General features: G+C 46.3%; 1 protein-coding gene across 1 annotated transcript; it reads left to right on the top strand.

Moving 5' to 3' along the window:
• The first annotated feature begins 534 nt into the window (after positions 1-534).
• Positions 535-27,794, top strand: ABHD11 (abhydrolase domain containing 11). Its single transcript, XM_040338289.1, has 6 exons — positions 535-759; positions 5,383-5,518; positions 14,954-15,127; positions 20,315-20,485; positions 23,697-23,878; positions 27,213-27,794. Exons 1-6 carry the CDS (start codon positions 638-640, stop codon positions 27,364-27,366), a joined length of 939 nt encoding a protein of 312 aa, XP_040194223.1. The 5' UTR covers positions 535-637; the 3' UTR covers positions 27,367-27,794.

The following is a 27,794-nucleotide window of genomic DNA, read 5'->3' as shown; positions in this document are numbered from 1 at the left end:
AACCATTGAAAGCATGCACACCGATTCATACTTGATGTTTTGTGAACACGCCTTTTTTTCCGCATTTTCCGTGCAACAGCATAGGGCTGTTCAGTCATTTGAATGTGATGCCCCCCGTGTACGACAAATGGGCCAAAGAAGCTCCTGCGCCTTTTTATGGCACACAACAAAACACACATTTGCTGTCTGGGTTTGTTGTGCGCCACAAGCGCAATGCACATTTTTCACGTGTTTCTGCGTGCGTTCTCAAAACATGAGGCTGTGAATGAACGCAGCCTTAAACAGATGGGCTGCCTGAGCACAGTTTAACTTGGTGTAACCCACCACAAAGGAGTTCACATCTGAGGAGAAATGTATACTACATGTATAATAGTCATATAGCCCTCTCATAAAATGCCTTGTTCCTGCTCTGACTACTTCGCCAGTTATGGTGACTACACTCAGCAGCACTCGCTCAAACCGCTAACACTGCTGCCAGTAGTCAATATGGCTACGGTCGCCTAATGCATGCCGGGTCACATGACTCGTTTAGCCACGCCTCTTCATCCTCTGATTTCTTCAGGGACGCCGCCGCCGGTGTAGTGTACCGGTGCTCTCCATAGCCGAGCCTAGCACGGGTGCCGGTATTCGGCGGACAATGGCGCTCCTTGGCCTCCCTGTGTTGGCTCGGCACTGCCAGATTCTGAGGGACGTAACTAAGGTCGTTCCCCGGGTTTTCGGTTCACCTCTCCATGTGACATGCCGTAATACCCATGGCGGGTGAGTGAGTGAGTGCGTGCGTGCGTGAATACGTCGCGTGTGATGTCATTGTGCGTGATTCCCCAGCTTTGGTTCTGCAGTGACCTGCGTGTGTCACCTTCATAGGAAGAGTGTATAGAAATAAGTTGGCAGGGGTCCTGGATGGGCAGCTGTGGTATAATCACCTCTATCTTCAGAATAACCACGATCAGTCTCCCCCTCCAGGCAGTCCCATCCCCCCACAGATAGAACACACATGAGGGAACACATTTAACCCCTTGATCGCCCCCCTAGTGTTTACCCCTTCCTTGCCAGTGACATTTATACAGTAATCGGTGGCTATTTTTAGCTCTGATCACTGTATAAATGTCAATGGTCCCAAAAAAGTGTCCGATCTGTCCGGCGCAATCAGGCTAAAAATCGCTTATCGCCGATGACGTGTCCTTAAAGTTCCCCTAACGGGAAAGTTCCTTCAAGGACTGCGCAGGCGCAAACTTGCCGACGGAAATCTCCGAACCTCGCCCGGCATCCAGGCTCATTCTTTAACATCCCCGTGGATTGGAGGATGTTAAAAAAAGAGCCAAGAGGCCGAGCAAGCCGTCCGTGCGCAGTGAGGCCGACTGGCCACTTACCTCGAAATCCACGTCGCCCTGGATGCCGGCCGCGGTTCGGAGATTTCCGTCGGCAAGTTTGCGCCTGCGCAGTCCTTGAAGGAACTTTCCCGTTAGCCGGAACCATCTTGGCAGATCACATTGCGCCTGCGCAGGAACTTTCACGATAGCCGGAACCAGCTCGGCAGATCACTGGCATTGCTAGTAAAAAATAATAATAATGTAGCGCCTGGTTACTTAACCACCTGGGGCCCGCGCTATAGCCGAATGACGGCTACAGCGCGGACCTGAAAATCCAAGTGGACGTCAATTGACGTCCGCCCCTTTTGGCGTTCCCGGCGCGTGCTCCCGAGCGCGCAGCGGGGAAACACTGTGTTTGCCGTGTCCCTTGGACACAGCCAATCACAGATCGCGGCGAATGGCAAATCAGAGTGCCGTTTGCTATGCGATCTGTGCGGCCAATGAGAGATGATCTCATATGTAAACATATGAGATCATTTCTCATTGCCGGCTCACACAGAGACAGCGTCCTGTCTCTGGAGAGGAGACCGATCTGTGTCCCTTGTACATAGGGACACAGATCGGTCACCCCCCCACCTACAGTTAGAACACTATATAGGGAACATATTTAACCCCTTCCTCACCCCCTAGTGTTAACCCCTTCAATTCCAGTCACATTTATACAGTAATTAGTGCATATTTATAGCACTGATCGCAGTATAAATGTGAATGGCGCCAAAAATGTGTCCGATGTGTCCGCCATAACGTCGCAGTCCCAATAAAAATCGCAGATCGCCGCCATTACTAGTAAAAAAATAAAAATAAAACAATTCTGTCCCCTATTTTGTAGGTGCTATAACCTTTGCGCAAACCAGTCGCTTATTGCGATTTTTTTTTTTTATTTTTTTTTCCAAAAATATGTAGAATACGTATCGGCCTAAACTGAGAATTTTTTTTTTTTTTTTTTTAAATTGGGATATTTATTAGAGCAACAAGTAAAAAATATTGTATTTTTTTTTTTAAATTGTCGCTCTTTTTTGTTTATAGCGCAAAAAATAAAAACCAAACAGGCGATCAAATACCACCGAAAGAAAGCTCTACTTGTGGGGGAAAAAAGGACGTTAATTTTGTTTGGGAGCCACGTCGCACGACCGCGCAATTGTCAGTTAAAGCGACGCAGTGCCGGAAGCTGAAATTTCACCTGGGCAGGAGGGGGGTATATGTGCCCAGTAAGCAAGTGGTTAAAAAGTACCAGTGCTAGTTACATTTAGAGAGTGTTAACTGACTCTAATCCAATTATTATGTCTCAGCTTGGCTGTCTATTGTTGCTGGGGTGTAGTTCCTACCCCAGGGCGATGGGTGGCAGCAGTGGAGTCGAGGTTTGGGTGCTCTTCCCCAGCAGCCTATCAGGAGGGTTTAGCCTCGCTGTGCATGCTGGGGGAGGGTATTTATGGGGCAGACGCCATTAGTCTGGGTTCTTCTTCGGTGTGCGGCACCCACCTTTAGGGTGACTGCATCACAGCGCCCTGGCGTAATGGCCTTCCAGGCCGGGGTGCGAATGCCACACAGTGTTTCTGGTTTCGGGAACATTTGAGCTGTGACAGGGAGCCCAGTAGTTGAATGGGTTCCCAATCCTGAAGATCCCAAGCGAGATAGCTGTTCGGTGGGGAGTCCATCTGAGGAGAGCCAATGAGAGGTTGGCGAAACCAATAGGGTCTCGACAAACCACCGGGGATCAAGGCAGCCGGACACTGAGAGGCTGGTCACCTGTCAGTCGGTACCTGAAACTATCTGAAGGAGATCCAGGCGCAATTCTACCGAGGAGGATCATCTCCGTAATCACAATCACTGTGGCAGAGGCTTTTCCCTGAATCCACTCCAGGAGGGTCTGTGGCAGAGGATTTTCCTTCAAGTTCGAGCGATACTCTGGCTGCCAGGTCAGTGAGAGGGGCCTGTCCAGGTACGCTATACCCACTCTGGCTAGAGTGGCGAAGAATACGAAGTATTGTTGGGAGCAGGACTGTTTCCCTATTGTTACGCCTGAGTCTGCTATTTCTCCTTCTGCTTCACCTCTACTCTTCTTCACAAGTTTTAATGTTTTTACCCGGCTGGGTGATAAAGAGCACAGAAAAAGACACCTGTCGTGGACATTCCGTTACTGCTATATACACAATACACCCCTAAGACGGCGGAAGAGCCATGAGGTAACATCAGGGCTCAAGTCCTGCGGGAACCCAGTCCCTGCACTTTTTTCACAGCAGGAACGCAGTTCCCTTTGCAGGACTAGAGCAGCCGAGCCGCCCAAGCCAATCCTTCACCAAGTGGCGATGCCCAGCTCGAGTCACTGTCAGGGGCAAGCAAACCTTAGTAATCCTTTATGTTACTGGCCGCTTCCTGTATATGGATTCATCGGGTAATGTGCGGCTATTCCTTCACTTCCTCGATGCCGCAATGTCTCCTGGGAGCTTTTGACATTGTTCCCAGGAGACATTGCGGAGGTCTGCCGCGAGTTATCGTGGGATTTGAGCGTATAATTTTATTTTTTTTGGTGGGGGAGTGGATCTTGGGTGGGAGTTCCCACATTTTTTGACTTTAGAACCCGTTTAAGTTGCATCAGCCTAACATAGACATGAATATGCATCTTCCCCTTCTATATTGGGCTCATAGGCCTGGATTCAGATACGAGATACGACGGCGTATCTCCAGATACGCCGTCGCATCTCTGAGTGCGGGCCGTCGTATCTATGCGCCTGATTCAGAGAATCAGTTACACATAGATTTCCCTAAGGCCTTGTACACACGACCGGACAGTCCGCTGAAAACGGTCCGCCGGACCGTTTTCATCGGACATGTCCGGTCGGAGATGTCTGTCTGATGGTTGTACACACCATCAGACAGAAATGAGAGGCAATCCGCGCGAACAGACAGCGCGGTGACATGTCCGCGCCGTCGCCACGACAATGACGCGGCGACGTGCGCAACGCAGGAAGGTCAATGCTTCCACACATGCGTTGAAGTCATTCGACGCATGCGAGGGATGGCGGCCGCTCGGACGGTAGGTCTGTACAGACGATCGAACATGTCCGACGGACAGGATTCCAGCGGGCTATTTCTAAACAAGTTTGGAAATATTTACACGCTGGAAAAAGGCCCGGCGGGCAAATGTACGCTGGAATCCTGTCCGCTCGGCTGTACAGACGACCGAACATGTCTGCTGAAACTGGTCCGCGGACCTGTTTCAGCAGACATGTTCGGTCGTCTGTACGGGGCCTAAGATCCGAGCGACGTAAGTGTCTTACACTGTCGTATCTTAGGCTGCATATTTACGCTGGCCGCTAGGTGGCGCTTCCGTATAGTTACGCAAGGAATATGCTAATTAGGTATTTACGCAGATTCAGAAACGTATGTCCGGCCGGCGCATTTTTTTTACGTCGTTTACAGTAGGCTTTTTCCGGTGTAAAGTTACCCCTGCTATATGAGGCGTAGCTAATGTTAAGTATGGACGTCGTTACCGCGCCGAGTTTTGAAAATTTTGCGTAAGTCGTTCGCGAATAGGGCTTTGCGTAAGTTACGTTCACGTCGAAACCAATGAGGCTTTGCGGCGTAATTTCGAGCATGCGCACTGGGATTCTTTCACGAACGGCGCATGCGCCGTTCACAAAAAACGTACAATACGCGGGGTCATCTTAAATTTAAATAAAACACGCCCACAACATCCCCATTTGAATTAGGCGGGCTTACGCCCCCACACATACGTTATGCCACCGTAATAAGGGCGCAAGTTCTTTCTGCATACGGAACCTGCGCCCAAAGTTACGGCGGCGTAACGTATCTGAGATACGTTACGCCCGCAGATAGACAAATCTATCTGAATCCGGGCCATAGTGTTTAGCTGCCCCCTAGTTTATTATGCTTGCGTTGGTGCTATAAAGTCAGTTGTGTTTCCACTGTCCGGACAGTGAAATTCTTGCAAGTTGTATCCTTTGGTGCATTAGCGCAATTATTTACATCACAAATTTCTTATATCTTACAGAGTTGTTACACTATCTTATGACCTGTATGAAGGGAGAACGCCTGCACCGCCTCTGGTTTTACTTCATGGATTATTTGGTAGTAAGTCAAACTTTCAGTCTATCGCCAAAGTCTTGGTGCGCAAGACTGGCAGAAAAGTAAGTGCATGTTATAGTTACATAATTATCAAGGTTAAAAAAAAAAAAAGAAAATCCAGTTCAACCAATAGAAAAAAAACAAAAAAATTATTTTAAAAAGTTAATAAAATGAATGCATATAAATCCGTATACGGAGCCCTATACCTACAGTTGATCGAGGAAGGCTAAAAAACCCCTATAAAGCATGATCCAATTTGCTCAAATGCGGGGGGCTGGAACAGATTTTGTGATTCCCCAGAAGGCAATCAGATCAGCAATCTCTGGTGTTATTACCTAAAAATATTAACATCCAGATATTTTTGAGCATTTATGAATGTATCCAGCTCTTTAACCACTTCAGCCCCGGAAGGATTTACCCCCTTAATGACCAGGCCATTTTTTTGTGCTACGGCACTGCGTCGCTTTTATTGCGTGGTTGTGTGATGTTGTACCCAAACAAAATTGATGTCCCCCCCCCCCCCCCACACACACACACAAATAGAGCTTTCTTTATCGTACATCACGGGACACAGAGCAGCATAGCCATTACATATGGGTTATATAGTGTACCTTCAGGTGATGGACACTGGCACTCTCCGACAGGAAGTTCCCTCCCTATATAACCCCCACCCATAGTGGGAGTACCTCAGTTTTTTCGCCAGTGTCTTAGGTGTTGGTGCACGTTGAAGAGCTCTGCCTATAGTTGTCCTTGGGACCCGGGCAAGCCTACCGGATCCGTCCAAGGTGCTTCATAGCCAAAGTGGACGGTACCCGGGCCCCAAGTCGTGGAGGGGTTCTGCCTATAATGCCTCTCCTTTTGGGAGGGCTGGACTCTGGGTTCCAGGACTGGTTTTCAACCTAGCAATCCTGATGCCAGCAGTGCTATATAGGTCCAGGTGTGTGGTGTTCCTAAATTGGACCCCGGTCCCTGAAGGTCGATGACCATACCCACGGAGATGGGGGAAGATTGGGGCCTTTGGCAATACCCTGCAGCGTGGAGAAGGTAAGCGAGGGCCCACGGAACTTGGTTTGTCAGTGGGCCCTCCACAGGGGATTCGGGGGCAGCCTATATTATGCCTCTGTGCATGGGCAATATATATCACCACAAAGTCTGTTGACACTGGATGGTTTTCTCCCCCATGTAAATTTTCCCCTGGCTGGTCTAGAGGCTTGCTGCGCTGCCATAGAGGGAAGGGTCCTGGAAAAAGTAAGCTGGACTTACCTCCCAGAGATGGGAGTCTTCCCTGGGTGCCTGTCTCTCCCCATAGCTCCGTCAGCGTCCACGCTGTCTCCCTGAGACTTCCTGGTTCCTCCAGCAGCGTTAGACGTGCGCGTGCGCGCGCACGTTGTAAATAACTTCGGCGACGCAGCGTGGGGGGGCGGGCTGAGCGTAGGGTGGTCCTTCTGAAGCCTATATTAGGCTCTCAGTCAGTCACGATCGCCGTGGGACACGGAGCTGCAGCCTGAGCTGCGTATGGTTTGTTATACCAGGGTTTTTTTGGGGAGAGTGACACCCGGTGGCCAAATTGGAGTACGCACCCTAATAAGAGCTTGGCTCTTAAATAGTGATTCTAAAAGCCGGTGTACTTGCAGCAGCCTAAGCTAGTGGGTAAACCCAGGCTTCTGGACCAGCAATTTTAGGGGGTAATACCTGACTCATGGTGGTCCTGTGAGTGACAAGCCCTTGGGGCATTGTATTACCTATCCTCTTAGGTTTGGGAAACAAGGATTTGTAATATTACCCTAACCTATTACTATTTCTATTTTAGTAACTGACGCCTCTCTTGTTAGGGGGCGTGTATTTACTCCGACTTAATAGTCAGTGGTATTATAGCGGAGTACCTTGGGTTTGTATCATGGCTCCTAAGGGCGCAGGGGGCTCCAAAAATGCCAAGGGCCCAAAGAAACAGAAGGGTTCCCCATCGGGCTCTGAGGATCTCGGCCAATCGTCGGCTGTGCCTTCCTCCCCAGATAAACTGGAGGTTGCTGCCCTAGATGTGCCATCAGGGTTGTTGGATGCTGCGGCTGGCCCCATTCAACCAGCTCCTACCTTTGTTACGGAGGAGATGTTAGCCACCACCTTGAGTGGTTTTGAGCGGAGAATGGCTGCTTTGATTTCAGCCTCATTACCTGGGAAGAAGCGGGCTAGGTCCCCATCCCCTAGGGTTGAGTCTCCAGATGAAGAGATCCTTTCCGCAGAGGAATTAGATTTCTCAACGGAGCAAGGGGAAGACCACTTGGAACAGGGTTCTGAGGAGTCCACTATAGAGGAACCGTTTTCAGCTTCCCAAGCAGAGAGGTTATGGATCCAGTCCCTAGCGGACATGGTACGGACGGAGTTTAAGTTACCCCTGCCTGAACCTCAGGCTGCCGTATCCTCTCTAGGTTCCCTAAGGGCACCTCAATCCAATGCAGTGTTTCCGGTCCATCCCTTACTGAGGGACCTAATTTTTCAGGACTGGGTCAAACCAGATAGGATTTTTCTTCCTCCTAAAAGGTTCTCAGTGCTGTATCCTTTGGAAGAAAGTTTTTCTAAGAAATGGGTTGTCCCTACAGTGGACGCAGCCATTTCATGTGTTAACAAGGCCTTAACTTGTCCAGTAGACAATATTCATATGTTCAAGGACCCTGTCGATAAGAGACTTGAAACATTGTTAAAGGCCTCCTTTGCCACTGCAGGTGCAGTAGTTCAACCAGCTGTGGCTGCCATAGGAGTATGCCAGGCATTGAAGGAACAGACCAAACAAGTCTTAAGGGACCTTCCGGCACAACAAGCTCAGGACCTAGCTGACTTGCCCAGAGCCTTATGTTTTGCCGTAGACGCCATTAAGGATTCCATCCAGCAAGCTTCTCGTTTTATCCTTATTTCTGGTTCATATGAGAAGGCTTCTCTGGTTAAAAAACTGGTCTGCAGAAACCCCCTGCAAGAAACTCTTAACGGGTTTTTCCTTCCAGGGTGAAAGATTGTTTGGAGATGATCTAGACAAATATATTCAGAAGATCTCCAGTGGCAAAAGCACTCTTTTGCCTGTTAAGAAGAGGTTTCGGGGGCCTACCTTTAAACGTCCAACCTCTCCAGTCTCAGGACCGTCACCCTCTAGGCAGTATCGACGGCCTGCTGGCCGTTCGCCTGCTAACAGGTCGCAAGGGCAAGCTTCAGGCAACAAGAAGCCATGGTTTCGTAAACCAGTTAAAGCTGCCCCTAAAGCGAATTTGTGAAGGGACGCCCCCACTCTCTCGGGTGGGGGGAAGACTCCGCTTCTTCTCGGAGCTTTGGAAGGCCAGAATCTCCGACCAATGGGTTCTGTCCTCAGTGGCCCAGGGGTACAAGCTGGAGTTTTGGGGGTTTCCCCCTCCCCACTTCCAGGAGTCAAGGCTCCCAAGCGATCCTCAAAAAGGAGTCTCGCTTCTAGCGGCCCTAGACCGCCTCTTAAATCAAGGGGTGATTATGGAGGTACCAGCCCTGGAGCGCGGACAAGGATTTTATTCAAATCTATTTGTAGTCCCGAAGCCCAACGGCGATGTAAGACCAATATTGGATCTAAAAGCCCTAAACCGCTTACTAAAGATTCGCTCTTTCCGAATGGAATCTATTCGTTCGGTAGTGGCCGCCCTACAAGGGAAAGAATTCCTCGCATCTATCGATATCAAGGATGCATACCTGCACGTCCCGATCTTTCCCGGGCATTTCAAGTTTCTCCGATTTGCTCTGGGACATCGGCATTTTCAGTTCGTGGCCTTGCCCTTCGGGCTAGCCACGGCCCCTCGGGTTTTCACAAAAATTCTGGCCCCAGTTCTGGCCAACCTAAGATCTCAGGGGATCCTGGTTATGGCTTATTTAGACGATCTTATAGTGATCGATCTCTCAGAGGCCAGTCTGAGGCAAGCAGTAGGCCTAGTGGTAACCTACCTGGAATCTCTGGGTTGGGTCCTAAATCAGGACAAATCGGCCTTACAGCCCACAAGAAGATTGGAATATCTTGGGCTGATTCTAGATACTGTGCATCAGAAAATCTTTCTTCCCCAGTCCAGGGTGGATTCTATAAGGGAGCTAATTCAAGTGATTCTAAGCAGCGCAAGGCCGACCGTTCGTCTGTGTATGCGCCTATTGGGCAAGTTGGTGGCGACCTTCGAAGCGGTGCCCTACGCCCAAATCCACTCTCGAAAACTACAGAGAGCAATTCTCGCAGCCTGGGACAAGAGGGTCCAGGCCCTGGATCTTTCCATATCTCTATCCCATGCAGCACGTCAGAGTCTGTGCTGGTGGTTAGTCCCGCACAACCTTCTAAGGGGAAGATCGTTCAGTCCAGTCTCATGGAGAATTGTCACCACAGACGCGAGTCTATCGGGTTGGGGTGCAGTCCTGGAAGGATTGACCCAGCAGGGGAAGTGGTCAAAAAGAGAGTCGACTCTATCCATAAATGTCCTAGAGATACGAGCAGCCCGGTTGGCTCTAGTGGCATGGACGGATGTATTACAGGACTCCCCAGTAAGGATACAGTCCGACAACGCCACTGCTGTGGCTTATATAAACCACCAGGGCGGCACCAGAAGTCTGGCAGCCCAGAGAGAGGTGGACCGAATCTTTTCTTGGGCAGAGACCCATATTCCATGCATTTCAGCAGTGTTTATCCCCGGAGTGGACAATTGGCAGGCGTATTTTCTCAGGGTGGGTGGATGTCATGGCCTCCAGGTTCAATACGAAACTAATCAAATTTGTATCCCGGACAAGGGATCCATTGGCCTGCGGGACGGACGCCCTGGTATGTCCTTGGCAACAGTTTGCGCTGATCTATGCCTTCCCTCCGTTACGGATGCTACCCCGTCTTCTTCACAGAATCCAGGTGGAGCGCAAACCAACGATTCTGGTAGCCCCGGCTTGGCCCCGGAGGCCTTGGTACTCCTTAATAATAAGGATGGCAATAGAGGAACCTTGGGTCCTCCCGTTGCGGCCGGACCTCCTCTCACAAGGGCCGTTCTTCCATCCTGCCTTACGGGCCTTAAATTTGACGGCCTGGCGGCTGAATCCCTAATTCTTAAAGACAGGGGCCTTTCTGGCCAGGTTATTTCCACCCTAGTTAATGCTAGAAAGCCAGTTTCTAGACTTATATACTATAGGGTGTGGAAAGCTTACATTGCATGGTGTGAGGCTAGGAAGTGGCATCCCCGCAAGTATGTCATCGGGAGAATCTTGGATTTCCTACAGTTAGGAGTAGAGAAGGGTCTAGCTGTTAGCACAATCAAGGGGCAGGTTTCTGCCTTATCAGTCTTTTTCCAAAGACCCTTGGCCTCTCACTCTCTAATAAAGTCGTTCTTACAAGGGGTTATTCGGATTAATCCTCCGGTGAAGGCTCCCCTGTATCCTTGGGATTTAAATTTGGTTCTATCGGCCTTACAATTCCAGCCTTTTGAACCCTTATCTGAGATCCCGCTGGTCTTGTTAACTAGGAAATTGTTTTTTTTGGTGGCTATGTCTTCCGCCAGAAGGGTGTCGGAACTGGCAGCCTTGTCGTGTAAGGCACCCTATTTAGTACTACATAAGGACAGGGTCGTTCTTCGGCCACATCCGTCCTTTCTTCCGAAAGTAGTATCTAGTTTTCATCTAAATCAGGACTTGATTCTTCCGTCATTTTTTCCTAAACCTTCTTCAAAGAAGGAGAGATTACTACATTCCTTAGATGTGGTCAGGGCTGTTAGGATTTATTTGAAAGCCACAGCCCAGGTTCGCAAGACTGACGTCTTGTTTATTCTGCCAGAAGGACCCAAGAAGGGTCAGGCAGCGTCTAAAGCCACCATTTCCAAGTGGATTAGACAGTTGATTATTCAGGCCTATGGCCTAAAAGGGAAAAACCCGCCTTTGTCGGTTAAGGCTCACTCCACTAGAGCTGTGAGCGCCTCTTGGGCAGCGTATCACCAGGTCTCTATGACTCAAGTCTGCAGGGCAGCGACCTGGTCATCTGTTCATACGTTTGCTAAATTTTATCAAATGGACGTTAGGAGGAACGCTGATTCAGCCTTCGGGCAGGCGGTTCTACAGGCCGCAGTATAAAGTCCTCTTGTCCTTTGGCACCCGCAGTTTTTTTGCTTTACCTGGATGCTCTCCCTCCCCTCATTTAGCATTGCTTGGGGACATCCCATATGTAATGGCTATGCTGCTCTGTGTCCCGTGATGTACGATAAAGAAAAAGGGATTTTTAATAACAGCTTACCTGTAAAATCCTTTTCTTGTAGTACATCACGGGACACAGAGCTCCCACCCCTCTTATGGGGAATTTTTGGGAGACATATTGCTTGCTACAAAACTGAGGTACTCCCACTATGGGAGGGGTTATATAGGGAGGGAACTTCCTGTCGGAGAGTGCCAGTGTCCATCACCTGAAGGTACACTATATAACCCATATGTAATGGCTATGCTGCTCTGTGTCCCGTGATGTACTACAAGAAAAGGATTTTACAGGTAAGCTGTTATTAAAAATCCCTTTTTCTTTTGGTGGTATTTGATCACCTCTTTGGTTTTTGATTTTTTGCTCTATAAATAAAAAAATAAAGAGCGTAAATTTTGCAAAAAAAAAAAAAATTCCTTTCTGCTACAATGCATATCAAATTTATAAAATCCCAAAAAGTGTATATTGATTGGTTAGCACAAAAGTTATAGCGACTGCAAAATAGGGGATAGATTTAGGGATTTTTTTTTTTATTGTTTTTACTGGTAATGGTGAAGATTTGCGTTTTTTTTTTTTTTTACAGGATTGACACTTTTACAGGACTGACACTTTTTGGGTACCAGTGACTCCAATACAGTGATCAGTGCTAAAAAAAATGCAATGATCAATGTATAAATGGCAGTGGCAGGGAAGGGGTTAACACTAGGGATGATCAATGGGTTAACTGTGTTCCCTCAGTGTGTGTTCTAACTGTGTGGGGGGTGGGCTCACTCAGCGTGGACTGGGATCACTTGCAATGTCTCGTTCTAAGGTAAGTATTTCATAATGAGCTAGTATGCGGTGCATACTAGCTCATTATGCCTTTTGCCTTACAGGTTGGTGGGTTTACTACCGCTTTAAATCTATGATCTACCAAAACCCTTCTCCACCATTGGCTTTGTCAGTTTTTCTCCTCCTTATGGTATTGGAGAGTTTTTTTTTTTTTTTCCCCTAATCTACAGAATGGTTTGAACTTTTACAAGTGGAAAATTTAAACAAAGAAATTTAAGATTTCACAAAAAATGTCACTCTGAAGTAGTATTAGGGCCCATGTTGAAGGGGATCATGTCATGTGCTGTGTTTCCTATCCAAACATATGCAGTTGGAGTGTTCTCCACCTAGAAGAGAACTACAGAACATAATCTCTCCACTCCTCATCTCCATAACATTTGGGTTAAAGCGGAGGTTCACCCAAAAACACAACTATGTACCATCCAAACGAGCATACTAGCGTCAGCTACAGTATGCCTTTTTTTTTTTTTTTTTGCGCTGTACTTACGGTTTAATCCGTAACTTTAGTTTCAGACTCCCGCGGGGAAAGGCGGTCCTATGAAGAGGGGAACATGATTGACGGCCGGCTATGGCGCGTCACACGTTCCGAAAAGTAGGAGTAGGACTCAGCTCTTCACGGCGCTATACGGCGCCTGCGCACAGACTAGGAGCTGACTGCGCAGGCGCCGTATATGTCCGCGTCCTTTTTTCGGAACGTGTGACGCGCCATAGCCGGCCGTCAATCATGTTCCCCTCTTCATAGGAACGCCCATTTCCCCGCCGGAGTCTGAAACGAAAGTTACGGATTAACCACTTCCCGACCGCCGAATGTACATATACGTTGGCAGAATGGCACGGACAGGCACATCAACGTACCTGTACGTGCCTGCCTAGACGTGGGTCGGGGGTCCGATCGGGACCCCCCCCCCCGCTACATGCGGCGGTCGGATTCCCTCGGGGAGCGATCCGGGACGACGGCGCGGCTATTCGTTTATAGCCGCTCCGTCGCAATCGCTCCCCGGAGCTGAAGAACGGGGAGAGCCGTATGTAAACACGGCTTCCCTGTGCTTCACTATGGCGCTGCATTGATCGAGTCATCCCTTTTATAGGGAGACTCGATCAATGACGTCAGTCCTACAGCCACACCCCCCTACAGTTGTAAACACACACTAGGTGAACACTAAATCCTACAGCGCCCCCTGTGGTTAACTCCCAAACTGCAACTGTCATTTTCACAATAAACAATGCAATTTAAATGCATTTTTTTGCTGTGAAAATTACAATGGTCCCAAAAATGTATCAAAATTGTCCGAAGTGTCCACCATAATGTCGCAGTCACGAAAAAAATCGCAGATCGCCGCCATTAGTAGTAAAAAAAAAAATATTTAATAAAAATGCAATAAAACTATCCCCTATTTTGTAAACGCTATAAATTGTGCGCAAACCAATCGATAAACGCTTATTGCGATTTTTTTTTTTTTTTACCAAAAATAGGTAGAAGAATACGTATCGGCCTAAACTGAGGGAAAAAAAAATGTTATATATGTTTTTGGGGGATATTTATTATAGCAAAAAGTAAAAAAATTTGCATTTTTTTCAAAATTGTCGCTCTATTTTTGTTTATAGCGCAAAAAATAAAAACCGCAGAGGTGATCAAATACCACCAAATAAAAGGAAAAAAGGACGCCAATTTTGGGAGCCACGTCGCACGACCGCGCAATTGTCTGTTAAAGCGACGCAGTGCCGAATTGTAAAAACCCCTTAGGTCATGTAGCAGCATATTGGTCCAGTCCTTAAGTGGTTAAACCGTAAGCACTAGCTGACGCTAGTATGCTCGTTTGGATGGTAGATAAAGACATTTTTTTTTTAGGGTGAACCCCCGCTTTAAATACACAAAACAACAACAAACAAATTGAAGCTAAACTCCAGCTTACTCTTTATAATGAGTTACAGCAAACCATTTTTTTTTCCTTTTTGGGATAAAGGTTTTACATGAATAAGAGTGCTTATAATGATCATCTTTTATCAGTGTTAAATGGGTTGTCGCATCCCTGTAAACTGACATATGCACAAGAGAGCTTGTTCTTTTAAAAAACGACAGACTTGCATGCTGATTAACCGGATGAAGAGCCTAAAACAATGCAGAAATTATGTCTAAGAATTTGTAAGCTTCAATATCATGGTTGCTTTTGGGTTTATACTGCTTTAAGACTTACATAGGAGAAGTCATTAGAGGGCAGGGATTGATGTGAATGTAAATGCCTATAATACGCAAATTATTTCCCCACACTCACCGATCAAATTCGGAGTTTCGATTGCATTTGGCTATTTTGCAGCACATGAGTAAATTTGATTGATGGGTATTGGGAAATAACAGTACTAACCGTAAGAGACGCCTCATGTCGCTATTTACATACTGTATATCGTGTATGCAAATGCATTATAGTACTTATGCCTGCGTGTTGTCTATTATGTCTTTCAGGTTTTGGCATTGGATGCCCGTAATCATGGTACTAGTCCTCACAGTGACATCATCACATACCATGCAATGAGTGCTGATGTGCGGCAGCTCCTGCAGCAACTTGACATACCTAGCTGTGTCTTAATAGGTCATAGCATGGGAGGCAAGACTGCCATGACCTTGGCACTGCAAGAAGTAAGCTGTGATTTGTTATTGTTCTCACGACTGTAGATTCTGCATTGAAGCTATGCCTAATGTTGGCATCTTGTTCCATGGTTTAAGTTGCCTTGGGTGTTTATTCATAATGACTTAATTCAAAATGTGTCCCACAAACCTTTCATAAAGGAAACAATACTAACAAGAACCAAATCATTTCCTTTAGACCCCTTTCACACTGAAGAGTTTTTCAGGCTGTTTAGCACTAAAAATAGCGCCTAAATACCACCTGAAATACTCCCGCCCTGCAGAGTCGGTGTGAAAGCCCGAGTGCTTTTACACTGAGGCGATGCGCTGGCGGGACTGCTCCAAAATTCCTGCCAGCAGCATCTTTGGAGCGGTGAGAGGAGCAGCGTGTTTACCGCAAGGCTTTCTCCCTGGTGTGGAGTGTCGTGCTCGCCCCCTTCCTTGGACTACAGGAGAGTCAGGACACCCACTTACACACAGCTGCTTTCTTTATCTGCAACGTAGAGAACGTCCTGACTCTCCGGTAGTCCAAGGGAGGGGGTGAGCACGACACTCCACACCAGGGAGAAAGCCTTGCATTACTGTGTGGAGTTACAGACAGAAGAACAGGAAGTGAGGATTTCTCAGAAGAAATAAGGACATTTAAAAGCAAAATGGAAGGATGAGGTAAGTGAAGGAGGACTGCATGGTTTACAACCTCTTTAATGTTTGAGGTTAAAGGATACCTTTTACTTTTAGTACAAATATTCTTGAAACGCATTCCACACTTCCCATAGCAAGGACTAGATAGGGAGAAAGGGGTCTGCATGAAAGGGAAACTGTACAAAAAGTACATTATGTAACCCTTAATTGCCATATAATTTAAGAATGTATATGAGAAATGTATAGTGGTTTTGTAAATATTGTTTTATGTATTATGACCAGGACTAAAAACTTTACAGAGCTCAATAATTCCATCTAGAATGAGTCAGTGACTTCTCCCTCTCCCTCTGTGCTGTACGTGTGTAAATAGATGTCATTTTTTTTTTCTACTACAAAAAACCGAACATGTGACATTGACCCAAAACTATTCCAGTTTCCCTTTTAAGATCTTATGATTTCCATGTTATTGCTGGTCAGTTGAGATTACATAACGGGGGCCTTCTTTGTGTGGTATGTAAAGTGCTGATGTGGTTTAGTTGTGTTATGATGACTTGTCTTTGTGGTGCAGTTGACTTTTTTGAAGCAAAAGTCTCTTAGAACTGTTTAAAGCGGAGGTCCGCTGGAAAAAAAATATTAAAAGCTAGCAGCTACAAATGCTGCAGCTGCTGACTTTTAATATATAGACACTTACCTGTCCAGGGCACCCGCGATGTCGGCAGCCGAAGCCGATCTGCCGCCATCCTCGGTAAGGGAATCGGGAAGTGAAGCCTTGCCTCTTCACTTTCTGGTTCCCTACTGCGCATGCTGTCTTCTGGGACCCGTATGTCTCCCAGAAGACAGCGGGGGGGGACAGAGTAGGCGCGGGAAGTGGCGTAGGTCACCTTGATCACCAAGGTGATCTATGCCCAGTGGGAGCAAATACCTGTATTACACACGTATCTGCACCCCCCCCCCCGAAAGGTGCCAAATGTGACACCGGAGGGGGGGGGTTATCCTAAAAGTGGAAGTTACATTAAAGTGGAGTTCCACCCAAAAATGGATGTACAGTATTTACCCCATAAGGATGAAGACTCCATTTGAATGAACTGGCAGTAGATTTATACTGTATTTTTAGTAGTCATGTACGCAAATGTTAAAATAGATCTAAGCCCAGTCACTGTGGGCCAGATTCACAAAAGAGATATGACGGCGTATCTCCTGATACGCCGTCGTATCTCTGTTTTAGGGTCGTCCTAACTATGCGACTGATTCATAGAATCAGTTACGCATAGCTAGCACTAAGATCCGACAGGTGTAATTGAATTACACTGTCGGATCTTAGGATGCAGTACCGCGGCCGCCGCTGGGGGGAGTTCGCGTCGTAAACCAGCGTCGGGTATGCAAATTAATAGTTACGGCGATCCACGATGGTTTTTCGCGTTCGTTACGTCGTTGCTAGTCTAGTTTCCCATCGCAAAGTTATTCGTCGTTTTAGCTGCCCTAACTTTACACAACCCATGTTAAAGTATGGCCGTCGTTCCCGCATCTAATTTCAAATTTTTTTTTCTTGCGTAAGACGTCCGGGAATACGAAAGTAGGCTACGCACGTCGCCGTTCGAAAAAATTGCGTCACTTCGCGCAAAGCACGGCGGGAATTTCAAAACGGAGCATGCGCAGTAGGTCCGGCGTGGGAGCGCGTGTAATTTAAATGGCACACGCCCCTTTGAATTACGCGGGCTTACGCCCGAGGCCGCCGGCGTAAGTTTTCACGCAAGTGCTTGGTGAATCAGGCACTTGCGAAGAAAACTTGCGGCGGTGTAAAGTATCTACGATACGTTACGCCGCCGCGATTCTACGTGAATCTAGCCCTAAAATCTCATATGGGCTTTAACATGTTAATGTTATTTCACCATTTAGGGCCATATTCTGAGTAAATATCCGCCTGCTTCGCTTAGGGCACTTACACTCCGCTGTCCCAACTTACTGGAGCAGGTGTTGTATTCCCCAACCACTTGCTCCATAAGTTGGGACAGCGGAGTGTAAGTGTCCCGGCGTAGCCTGGCGGATCTCCAAGGGGGCGGCTTCTATTCAAATGAAGCGCGCCCCCGATACAAAAGAACTGGGCATGCGCCGGGCTGCAAAAAGCCCAGTGCGCATGCTCCAGTTCTCGGCGGAACACGTCAATGACGCCGACGTGTGCGTCATTGACGTAAAGTCGTATTCAAGAACGACTTACGTAAACGACGTATCCGACGAAAAAACACGACGGGGACCCGACGCCATCCGTAACATGGCCTACGCGAGACTTGCGGAAACTTACCCCTCATATAGCAGGGGTACGTTTCCGCTTACGCAAACGACGTTAGCGACGGTTACGCGACGCGAACTGGTTCGTGAATCGGCGTAGAAGGATCATTTGCATACGCAAATGACTCCTTCACTTAAATGCCATCTAGCGGCGGCCGGCGTCATTGCATTTAAGATCCGCCAGTGTAAGTGACTTACAGATGGCGGATCTTAAGTGTATCTATGCAAAAATGATTCTGAGAATCAGGAGCATAGATACACGGGTCAAAAAAGGGAGTTACGATGGAGTATCCTGAGTTACTCCATCGTAACTTTACTCAGAATATGGCCCTTAGTTTTCAGCTACTTTAATTATGCATTTTTTTAAAATATTATCTGCTGATCCAGCTATGAATGTATTTGTTCCTGTTATAGGGCAACAGTGGTTTTCCTGTTGTACTCCTACATTGCTACCATGTCACATTTGCCCTGGGTGGAAAGTACAAACAGCCATGCCAACACAGATTTGGTGAGATTTACTAAAACACACAGAATTTGGTGAAGCTTTGCATAGTAATCAATCAGCTTCTAATTTCCAGCTTGTTCACTTAAAGCGGAGCTCCACCCAAAAGTGGAACTTCCTCTCATTGTACTACACAAAAACATTTTTTTCCCTCAGTTTAGGCCAATACATATTCTTCTACATATTTTTGGTAAAAAAAATCATTTATTGACTGGTTTGTGCAAAAATTATAGCGTCTACAAAATAGGGGATAGTTTTATGGTATTTTTATTAATAATATTTTTTTACTTGTAATGGTGGCGATCAGCTTTTATATATATATTTTTTTTTTTTTTTATCGTGACTGCCACATTATGGCGGACACATTGGACACTTTTGGTGCTATTTTGAGACCATTCACATTCATACAGCGATCAGTTCTATAAAAATGCACTGATTTTAGTGTAAATGTGACTGGCAGTGAAGGGGTTAACCAGTAGGGGGTGGGGAAGGGTGTCCTAGGGATGTGTTCTAACTATAGGGGGACGGGGCTACGTGTGACACGACGCTGATCACAGGGAGCTGTGATCACTGTCCTGTCACTAGGCAGAACGGGGAAATGCTTGTTTACATTAGCATTTCCCCGTTCTTCCTCTCTGTGAGACGACTGCGGGACTCCCGGCGGACATCGAGTCCACGCGACCCGCCAGACTCACGGAGCTCACGCGGTTGCCCGCAACTCCGGGCCTTAAAGGCGACTCATATATATATATATATACATATACATATCGATCTGCCCAGCCGTGCCATTCTGCCGACGTATATAGTCGTGCAGTGGTCGGCAAGGGGTTTAGTTAGCAGTTGCCGCATGTGCCACATAGGGAGAGATTTACTAAACCTTGTGAACCAACTCGCTTCTAACTTCAGCTTGTTCAATTAAGACATGAAATATGAACAAATAATTTCCCTCTATAGTGTGTACTTGTCTACACTTGTAGTGTAGTGTAATTTCGGTCTGCTGCTTCATTCCTCTGCCACCAGCGTGAATCACTTCTGACAAGTTTTCCTGACACCAAGAGAAAAAGGTGACAGGGGAGGGAGCTCCAGCAGATTGACAGCCTCAGCTCTGTTCCCGTGTGCTGTATGAAGGGGGTGTGTCCCTTCACTCCAATCAGCTGTCAGAGCTCTCCTCAATGAGCTCTGCAGAGTGTTGCTACACCTCTCCGCCCCTTCTTCCTTTTTTTTTTTTCCTGACATCTCAGAAAAGCTTTAAAAATTAAGCAGTTTGAACAGATATAGAGAAGACTGCAGATAAACATGTAGAACTTATGTAGGAATATTTGTTTCATCTCTGTGTATCACCTGAGGCCAGTCCCTTCACTGGGAATATGTGAGGGTTTACAACCACTTTTGACAATAAAAACTAGAAGTTGATTTGTTACTATGCACGGCTACACCATTTTAGTAAAACTCCCTCAGGGCTTACATTGGTGTGTTTTTTTTTTTGTTTTTGTTTTTTTTAGCCTATAAAACTTCTAACGCCAGTAAAAATGGCGGCTTTTTGAGCCCTGTGTCCATGAGGCCTTACGCTTACACATTACTTGGCACTTATGCATTTAAAGGTCTGCTTTGAGTTAACATTTAAGCAAAGGTGTTCTTTGAACAGTCAACGATAACATTAAAACCATGATGATTTCTTGACATTCTACAATAAAACAAATACATTTGATGGTAGTTATAGAGTTATATGCTTATCTAACCATTGTCTCTATTCTTTTTCTATGCCTCAGCCACAACTGGTGGAGCGCTTGGTATCCGTTGACATAAGTCCTTCTCCCACAACCCCCCAGTCTGGTTTCCCACAGTTCATTAAAGCTATGCAGAATATACATTTGGAAGGGAAGATGCCAAGGTCAACAGCCCGGAAACTGGCAGACCAGCAGCTTGGTGCATTTGTACTGGTAGGGGGTTGTTCTCTCCTTTTCTCAAAAATTCTACTCATGGATAAATAACCCTGGCATTACATACTGTATATGGTAATACTTTGGATTGCGAGCATAATTCGCACCAGAAGCATGCTTGTAATCCAAAGCACTCGTATATCAAAGCGAGTTTCCACATAAGAAATAATGGAAACTCAGATGATTCGTTTCACAACCACTGCTGGTGTATGCAGTACTGTATGTGGCCAGAGGTGCGGGCATGCTGGTGACGCTCGGAGACACTCTGGAACTTTTGAAACTTTTGGGTGCTCCGACGCACATTATGCCCACCCCACCTAGCTGGGAGTGTCTGTTACAACTTCCTTCACTGTTTTGCAATGCGATTTCATACTTCTTTATAAATGTCTGCTATTAAATTCTTTGAATTATTACAATTTGAATCTAGGAAAAGTTCCAAAGCAGCTTTAACCACTTGCTTACTGGGCACATATACCCCCCCTCCTGCCCAGGTGAAATTTCATCTTCCGGCACTGCGTCGCTTTAACTGACAATTGCGCGGTTGTGCGACGTGGCTCCCAAACAAAATTGACGTCCTTTTTTCCCCACAAGTAGAGCTTTCTTTTGGTGGTATTTGATCGCCTGTGCGGTTTTTATTTTTTGCGCTATAAACAAAAAAGAGTGACAATTTTGAAAAAAAAAATACAATATTTTTTACTTGTTGCTATAATAAATATGCCAATAAAAAAAAAAAAAAAAAACATTTTTTTTTTCTGAGTTTAGGCCGATACGTATTCTTCTACATATTTTTGGTAAAAAAAAAAAAACGCAATAAGCGCAAAAGTTATAGCGCCTACAAAATAGGGGACAGAATTTATTATTTTTTATTATTTTTTTTTTTTACTAGAAATGGCGGCGATCTGCGATTTTTATTGGGACTGCGACGTTATGGCGGACACATTGGACACATTCACATTTATACTGCGATCAGTGCTATAAATATGCACTAATTACTGTATAAATATGACTGGCATTGAAGGGGTTAACACTAGGGGGTGAGGAAGGGGTTAAATGTATTCCCTGCATTGTGTTCTAACTGTAGGTGGAGGGGAGGTGACTGGGGGGGGTGACCGATCTGTGTCCCTATGTACAAGGGACACAGATCGCTCTCCCCTCAGAGACAGGACGCTGTCTCTATGTGAGCCGGCAATGAGAGATGATCTCATATGTTTACATATGAGATCATCTCTCATTGGCCGCACAGATCGCATCGCAAACGGCCACTCTGATTGGCCGTTCGCGGCGATCTGTAATTGGCTGTGTCCAAGGGACACGGCCAACACAGCGTTTCCCCGCTGCGCACTCTGGAGCGCGCGCGGGGAACGCCCAAAGGGGCGGACGTCAATTGACGTCCAGTTGGATATTCAGATCGGCGCTGTAGCCATCATTCGGCTATAGCGCGGGTCTCAAGAAGTTAATACGTTGTGATGTGAAACTTTACACATTAGAGTTTGTGAAAACAGGCCCACAGGTGGTGCAAATAGTGCTATTTAGTGTGAAAGTGAACAATGTTGTGCCATGTGATGGCCTTATGGAGAGTAACAGAAGAGGTGGTTCATTGACAGGGGCATTGGGCACAAGCAGCCGCTCGGGTTTTGTCAATGTAGTCCCTAGGCCCCACCCTAAAACTAGATGAAGGCTTAAGAAATATACTCCATTACTGAAAAAAATAACTTTACCTATGTCATAGAGTGCAGCATATCAATGCTAAAATGGCCGACTTTAACACTTTAGAATTGTATTTGAAAAAATCTACATAATAAGACTTGTGTTGCATTAAAAAAAAAAAGTTGAGTGCCTGACCTCACAGATGCACTTCTGGAAGAATGGTCAAACATTCCTAGACACACTCCTAAACCTTGTGGACAGCCTTCTCAGAAGAGTTGAGGCTGTTATATCTGCAAAAGGTGGGCCAATTTAATATTGAATGTACTTCCATTAATACGTTTCACTTTAATAAAAATCATATGGACAAGTATATGTTATACAATTTAGTGTAATATAGAGCTCATCTGTGTGTGTGTAATATATATACCGTATTTATCGGGGTATAGCGCGCACCCCTAAAGTTGCCCCGAATTCCTGTGGAAAAAAGTTTTATTGTACTTACAGTTTTGGTGTCTTGCGCGGCGTCCATCAGCGGCCTCGTCTGCGGCTTCGGGTGTCCTCTTCGTCGGGTCCGGCGTCCTTCTGCGGCGTCCTCCCCGCTCGTTTCCCGCGCCGAGTTTGAATACTGCGCCGACATATACAGAGCTCAGTACACTCGTGTATTGTCGGGCAGGCTCGGCTACTCTCGCGCTGACGTCCTGTATGTCCAGGACGTCAGCGCGAGAGGGCGCGAGACTGCCCGACAATACACGAGTGTACTGCGCTCGGTATATGTCGGCGCAGTATTCAAACTCGGCGCGAGAAAGCGGGTATCGGCGTATACCGCGCACCCACGATTTTGCCCTGATTTTCAGGGCAAAAAAGTGCGCGGTATACGCCGATAAATACGGTGTGTGTGTGTGTGTGTGTGTATGTATATGTGTGTGTGTGTGTGTGTATATGTGTGTATGTATATATATATATATATATATATATATATATATGTGTGTGTGTGTGTGTGTGTGTGTGTGTGTGTGTGTCATCTTCAAGGTGACCCCTAAATGCTTCCTAGCCATGCTAGTGTCTTCAGCTTTAGGGCCCTTTCACACGTGCGGACCGTATGTCCGTGTGATTTCGGGTGTCAGCGGATGACCATCCGCTGACACCCGTAATTGTCCGCCTCCGCAAAGATCCGCATTTGCGGACGGAATAAAACTCTATTTTTCTTCCGTCTATCGGATCGGATTAACACGGACATACGATCAGTGTTCATCCGATCCCCCATAGGGGAGAGCGAAGGAAAGACAGGGCGGTCCCTGCACAGTGTGCGGGGACCGCCCTGTCAGCTGCCAGCTCAGCGGGGATTTTACGGAGGATCCCCGCTGAGCTTCAGAGGACACACGGAGCGGATCATTACTGATCCGCCTGTAAGAAAGGGCCCTTAATCTGATAGTTAGGCAAAGTTTTTTTTTTTGTATACAAATATATATTGATTTTAACCAAAAGAAAAATCTAGATTGTATAGAATGGTTGTAGTTATATATTTTCAAAGATTTACCGGTAATTTGTACCGCATTAAATGCAGGAATCATCAGTCCGTCAGTTTCTCCTAACAAACTTTGTACAAGAGGATGAGAGCTTCAAGTGGAGAGTGAATCTGGAGGCTATTGCAAACCATTTGCAAGATCTGTTAGACTTCCCAGAGTTCCACGACCCTTATCCTGGGCCCACTATGTTCCTGGGAGGGGCTAACTCTACTTATATAAGGTAAGAGACTTATTGGTTTTCAAATTAAAGAGAATTTTTTTTTTTTATATAACAAAACACTGTGCAGCTCGTTTTGCACAGAGTGGTCCTGATCCACATCTTCTGGGGTCCCTCGGTGGCTGTCTCTGGTCCTTCCCTCAAGAACTTTCCACCTTCCTGCGAGCTCGCATGGTGGTAAGCTCACTGTATCACAGCGTGCCACGTCATTGGATGTGATTGACAGCAGCATGATTGGTAATCATCAGTGTTAATTTTGGCAGAAAATTTTGTTTTAGTCGACTAAGGCCCAGATTCTCAAAGGGCTTACGACGGCGCAGCGCCATGTACGCCGTCGTAAGTCCTAATCTGGGCCGTCGTATCTATGCGACTGATTCTTAGAATCAGTTACGCATAGATATCCATTAGATCCGACAGACGTAAGTCTCTTACGCCGTCGGATCTTAAATGCAATTTTTTTTTGTCCGCTAGGTGTCGCTTCCGTCGTTTTCCCCGTCGAGTATGCAAATTAGCTAGACACGCGAATTCCCGAACGTACGCGCGGCCGACGCAGTAAAGTTACGACGTTTACGTTAGGCTTGTCCCGGCGTAAAGTTGCCCCTGGGTATATGAGGCGCAACCAATGTTAAGTATGGCCGTCGTTCCCGCGTCGAAATTTATAAATTTAAGTCGTTTGCGTAAGTCGTCCGTGAATGGTGCTGGACGTAATTTACGTCCACGTCAAAACCAATGACGTCCTTGCGACGTCATTTAGAGCAATGCACGCCGGGATATTTTAGGGATGGCGCATGCGCAGTTCGTTCGGCGCGGGGACGCGCTTCATTTAAATGAAACGCCCCCTACCCGCCGAATTTGAATTCTGCCGGGTGATTTACGTTACGCCGCCGCAACTTTACACGCAAGTGCTTTGTGAATAAAGCACTTGCCTGAAAAACTTGCGGCGGCGTAACGTAAATCAGATCCGTTACGCCCGCCCAGTTTTACGCCATTCTACGAGAATCTGGACCTAATTCTCCAGTACATTTTAGTCAACTAAAACTCAATTTAGTCGTCTAAAATCGAATGGGTGTAAATAAAATGGTAATGCATTAGTTAACATTTCTCTACAATTTCCAAATTCACTATACTGTTTGCAAGGGAGGGGCGATACCGACCGTGGATGAAGGGTACTGCACACCTACATATTGCTGCAACACAAAGCCCCTAGGGGTAATTTTCTTTTCCTTCCAAATTCACTATACTGTATACTGCTGGAGTGAAAAATCTAATATGCTATTACATATGATATTGAGGTATGAACATGCACTACAGAGCAGTGTTAATTTTGAAGTCAATTTAAATTTTGTTTTAGTCTTTTGACTAAAATGGCATTTTAGTTTTGGTCGTATTTTAGTCATCTCAATTGTTTTAGTTTTTTAAGTAGTATTTTAGTCTAAAATGGTATTCATTTAGTGAACTAAAATGTTTTAGTCAACGAGATTAACACTGGTAATCATTGAGAATTTGAAGAATTTACTGGGCCCTTGTCAAACTAACATTGAGAAGCATCTAAAACTGATAACCGTATTTATCGGGGTATAGCGCGCACCCCTAAAGTTGCCCCAATTCCTGTGGAAAAAAGATTTTTTGTACTTACAGTTTTGGTGTCTTGCGCGGCGTCCATCGGCGGCCTCGTCGGGTCCGGCTTCCGTCTGCGGCTTCGGGTGTCCTCTTCGTCGGGTCCGGCGTCTTTCTGCGGCGTCCTCGCGTCCTCCCCGCTCGTTTTCCGCGCCGAGTTTGAATACTGCGCCGACATATACCGAGCGCAGTACACTCGTGTATCGTCGGGCAGGCTCGGCAACTCTCGCGCTGACGTCCTGTACGTCCAGGACGTCAGCGCGAGAGGAACCGAGACTGCCCGAAGATACACGAGTGTACTGCTGTACTGCGCTCGGTATATGCCGGCGCAGTATTCAAACTCGGCGTGGGAAAGCGGGTATCGGCGTATACCGCGCACCCACGATTTTGCCCTGATTTTCAGGGCAAAAAAGTGCGCGGTATACGCCGATTAATACGGTATATGAACATGCCCCCCTAGGAGGCTGATGTCACAATAGATCTGGTCTTTCTTTCTTTCTTTCTTTCTTTCTTTCTTTCTTTCTTTCTTTTTTTTTTTTTCTTTTTTTATACTCTGCTGAGAGATGGGTAGAAATAGCACGTTTTTTAATGTGGTAAGCTAACTACAAATGTGGTACCCATAGCAACAAATCAGAATTCATTTTGTGACGTTTGACTTGGTTGACTGGTTTACTTCTTACGCCCTTTGTTTAAATAATGCTGATAGTCTGTAATAGGAAGATGACTAAAAAAAGCAGAAGTAAACCGTCAAACAAAATTATCTATTTGGGTCCCCCAGGAGATTTTGCCATAATGTGAAAGTATGCACAGCATATTCCCACATTATGACAAACATACTAAGCAAAGCACTCCTTTCCATAGCGCTGCAATGTCAGTGCTTCCCTCTATCTTCACATAGTCTTCAGGGTTTCAGTCTTTGACTATCCTGATTGGCTGGGATTAGAGCATTCCTTTGCACGCACATAGAATTTTCTCTGTCCTGGCCCAATATCGTGCCAAGAACAAGCTGTGTATGCGTGGTCAGCAGATCGGAAGAATCTGATCGCTGGTGCAGTCAGTAGGTCACTGGTGCAGCGCCTGGTTACTGAAGACTCACGGTACACTGATCATATCTGTGCAATCAGCAGATCGCTGGTGCAGTGCCTGGATCCTGCAGACTCTCAGTACACTGTCTGATCATATCTGTACTACGAGAGCTTTCACCAGTGCTCTTGCAGTTTATTGAGAACTACAAGTCAGCTGCAGAGGCTGACGGTACTAGTAGTTCATTCACAGAACTTTTTGAATGACACGGCCATGTGGGTGCACACAGCCGCGCTATTTTTTAATTCTGACAGCAGGTGCGGGGAGAAGATCCCCCCGTCTGCTGTCACAGGAAGGGAGATGGGGGGGGGGGGGGTGAGGCTGCAGTAGCTGAAACATGTTGCGTGTTCCATCCTAAATATGGGTGGGTGGAACATTTAACATGTTGCAACATCTATGACAGCAGAGACATGCACCACTTATAAAAAAGCCTGCCAGTCAGTACTTTTTGTAAAACCGCATTACTTCCGCTTTAACAAGTGCATTGTCCAAGCTGAGTGAAGAAATGTTCCTTCAGGGCCTGTTAATTGCTCTGGTTTTATTTTTTAATCCTAATAGAAAAAGTTCTAAGTCTGAATGAAACTAAGTTAATTTATTTTATATACATTTTTTTTGTTTTTGTTTTTTATGTTGACAGCTCTGAAAATTATCCAGACATAGAAAGACTCTTTCCTTGTGCAAATATTGAGTACATTAAAGGAGCTGGACACTGGGTGCATGCAGAGCGGACACAGGACTTCATCAATGCCATCTGCACGTTTGTAGAAGAAGTGTCACCAAGCCAAACGTGACCTTTACACGCCACTCTATAGACTGTGACTCATTATGCTTAGTACAACCCAAGTGGGACATTTGTGCAGTTGTTCAATATTGTATGCATCCTTTTCAAGGTGTGCACTTGACGTTGACACTTTGCAATTGAAAGCAACTAAATAGACCTTTTTTTTATTTTTTATTATTTAATAGTCGACAAAATGTGCATGCATACACTGTGAGTGATGTCTGTAAGGTTCAGTGGCACGTAAGCTGCAGGTAGGAGAGCTGGTTTGAGCGGGCTGACAACCTGCACTCAAGATCCTGGGAACACTCCTTAACGACCTGCCACACCTCCCCCTACCGGTCCTCTGACACACAGTTTTAATCACTTCCTTTCTTTTCTCTCTCTCTTCCCTTCCCTACACCCTACACACTACCCTAGCTATTTAACCCTATAACTCTA

This window comes from Rana temporaria, chromosome 2, assembly GCF_905171775.1.
Source record: "Rana temporaria chromosome 2, aRanTem1.1, whole genome shotgun sequence".
In the NCBI taxonomy this organism is placed as follows: domain Eukaryota; kingdom Metazoa; phylum Chordata; class Amphibia; order Anura; family Ranidae; genus Rana; species Rana temporaria.
The sequence above is the reverse complement of the archived record's forward strand: the minus strand, read 5'-3'. Positions and strand labels throughout refer to the sequence as shown.

Bases quoted from the DNA above. Each gene is read 5' to 3' on its own strand.
- ABHD11 (XM_040338289.1), top strand. From the start codon at position 638: ATGGCGCTCCTTGGCCTCCCTGTGTTGGCTCGGCACTGCCAGATTCTG. The intron at 5,519-14,953 runs GTAAGTGCATGT...TATGTCTTTCAG, and splicing joins TGCGCAAGACTGGCAGAAAA to GTTTTGGCATTGGATGCCCG. The intron at 23,879-27,212 runs GTAAGAGACTTA...TTATGTTGACAG, and splicing joins GCTAACTCTACTTATATAAG to CTCTGAAAATTATCCAGACA.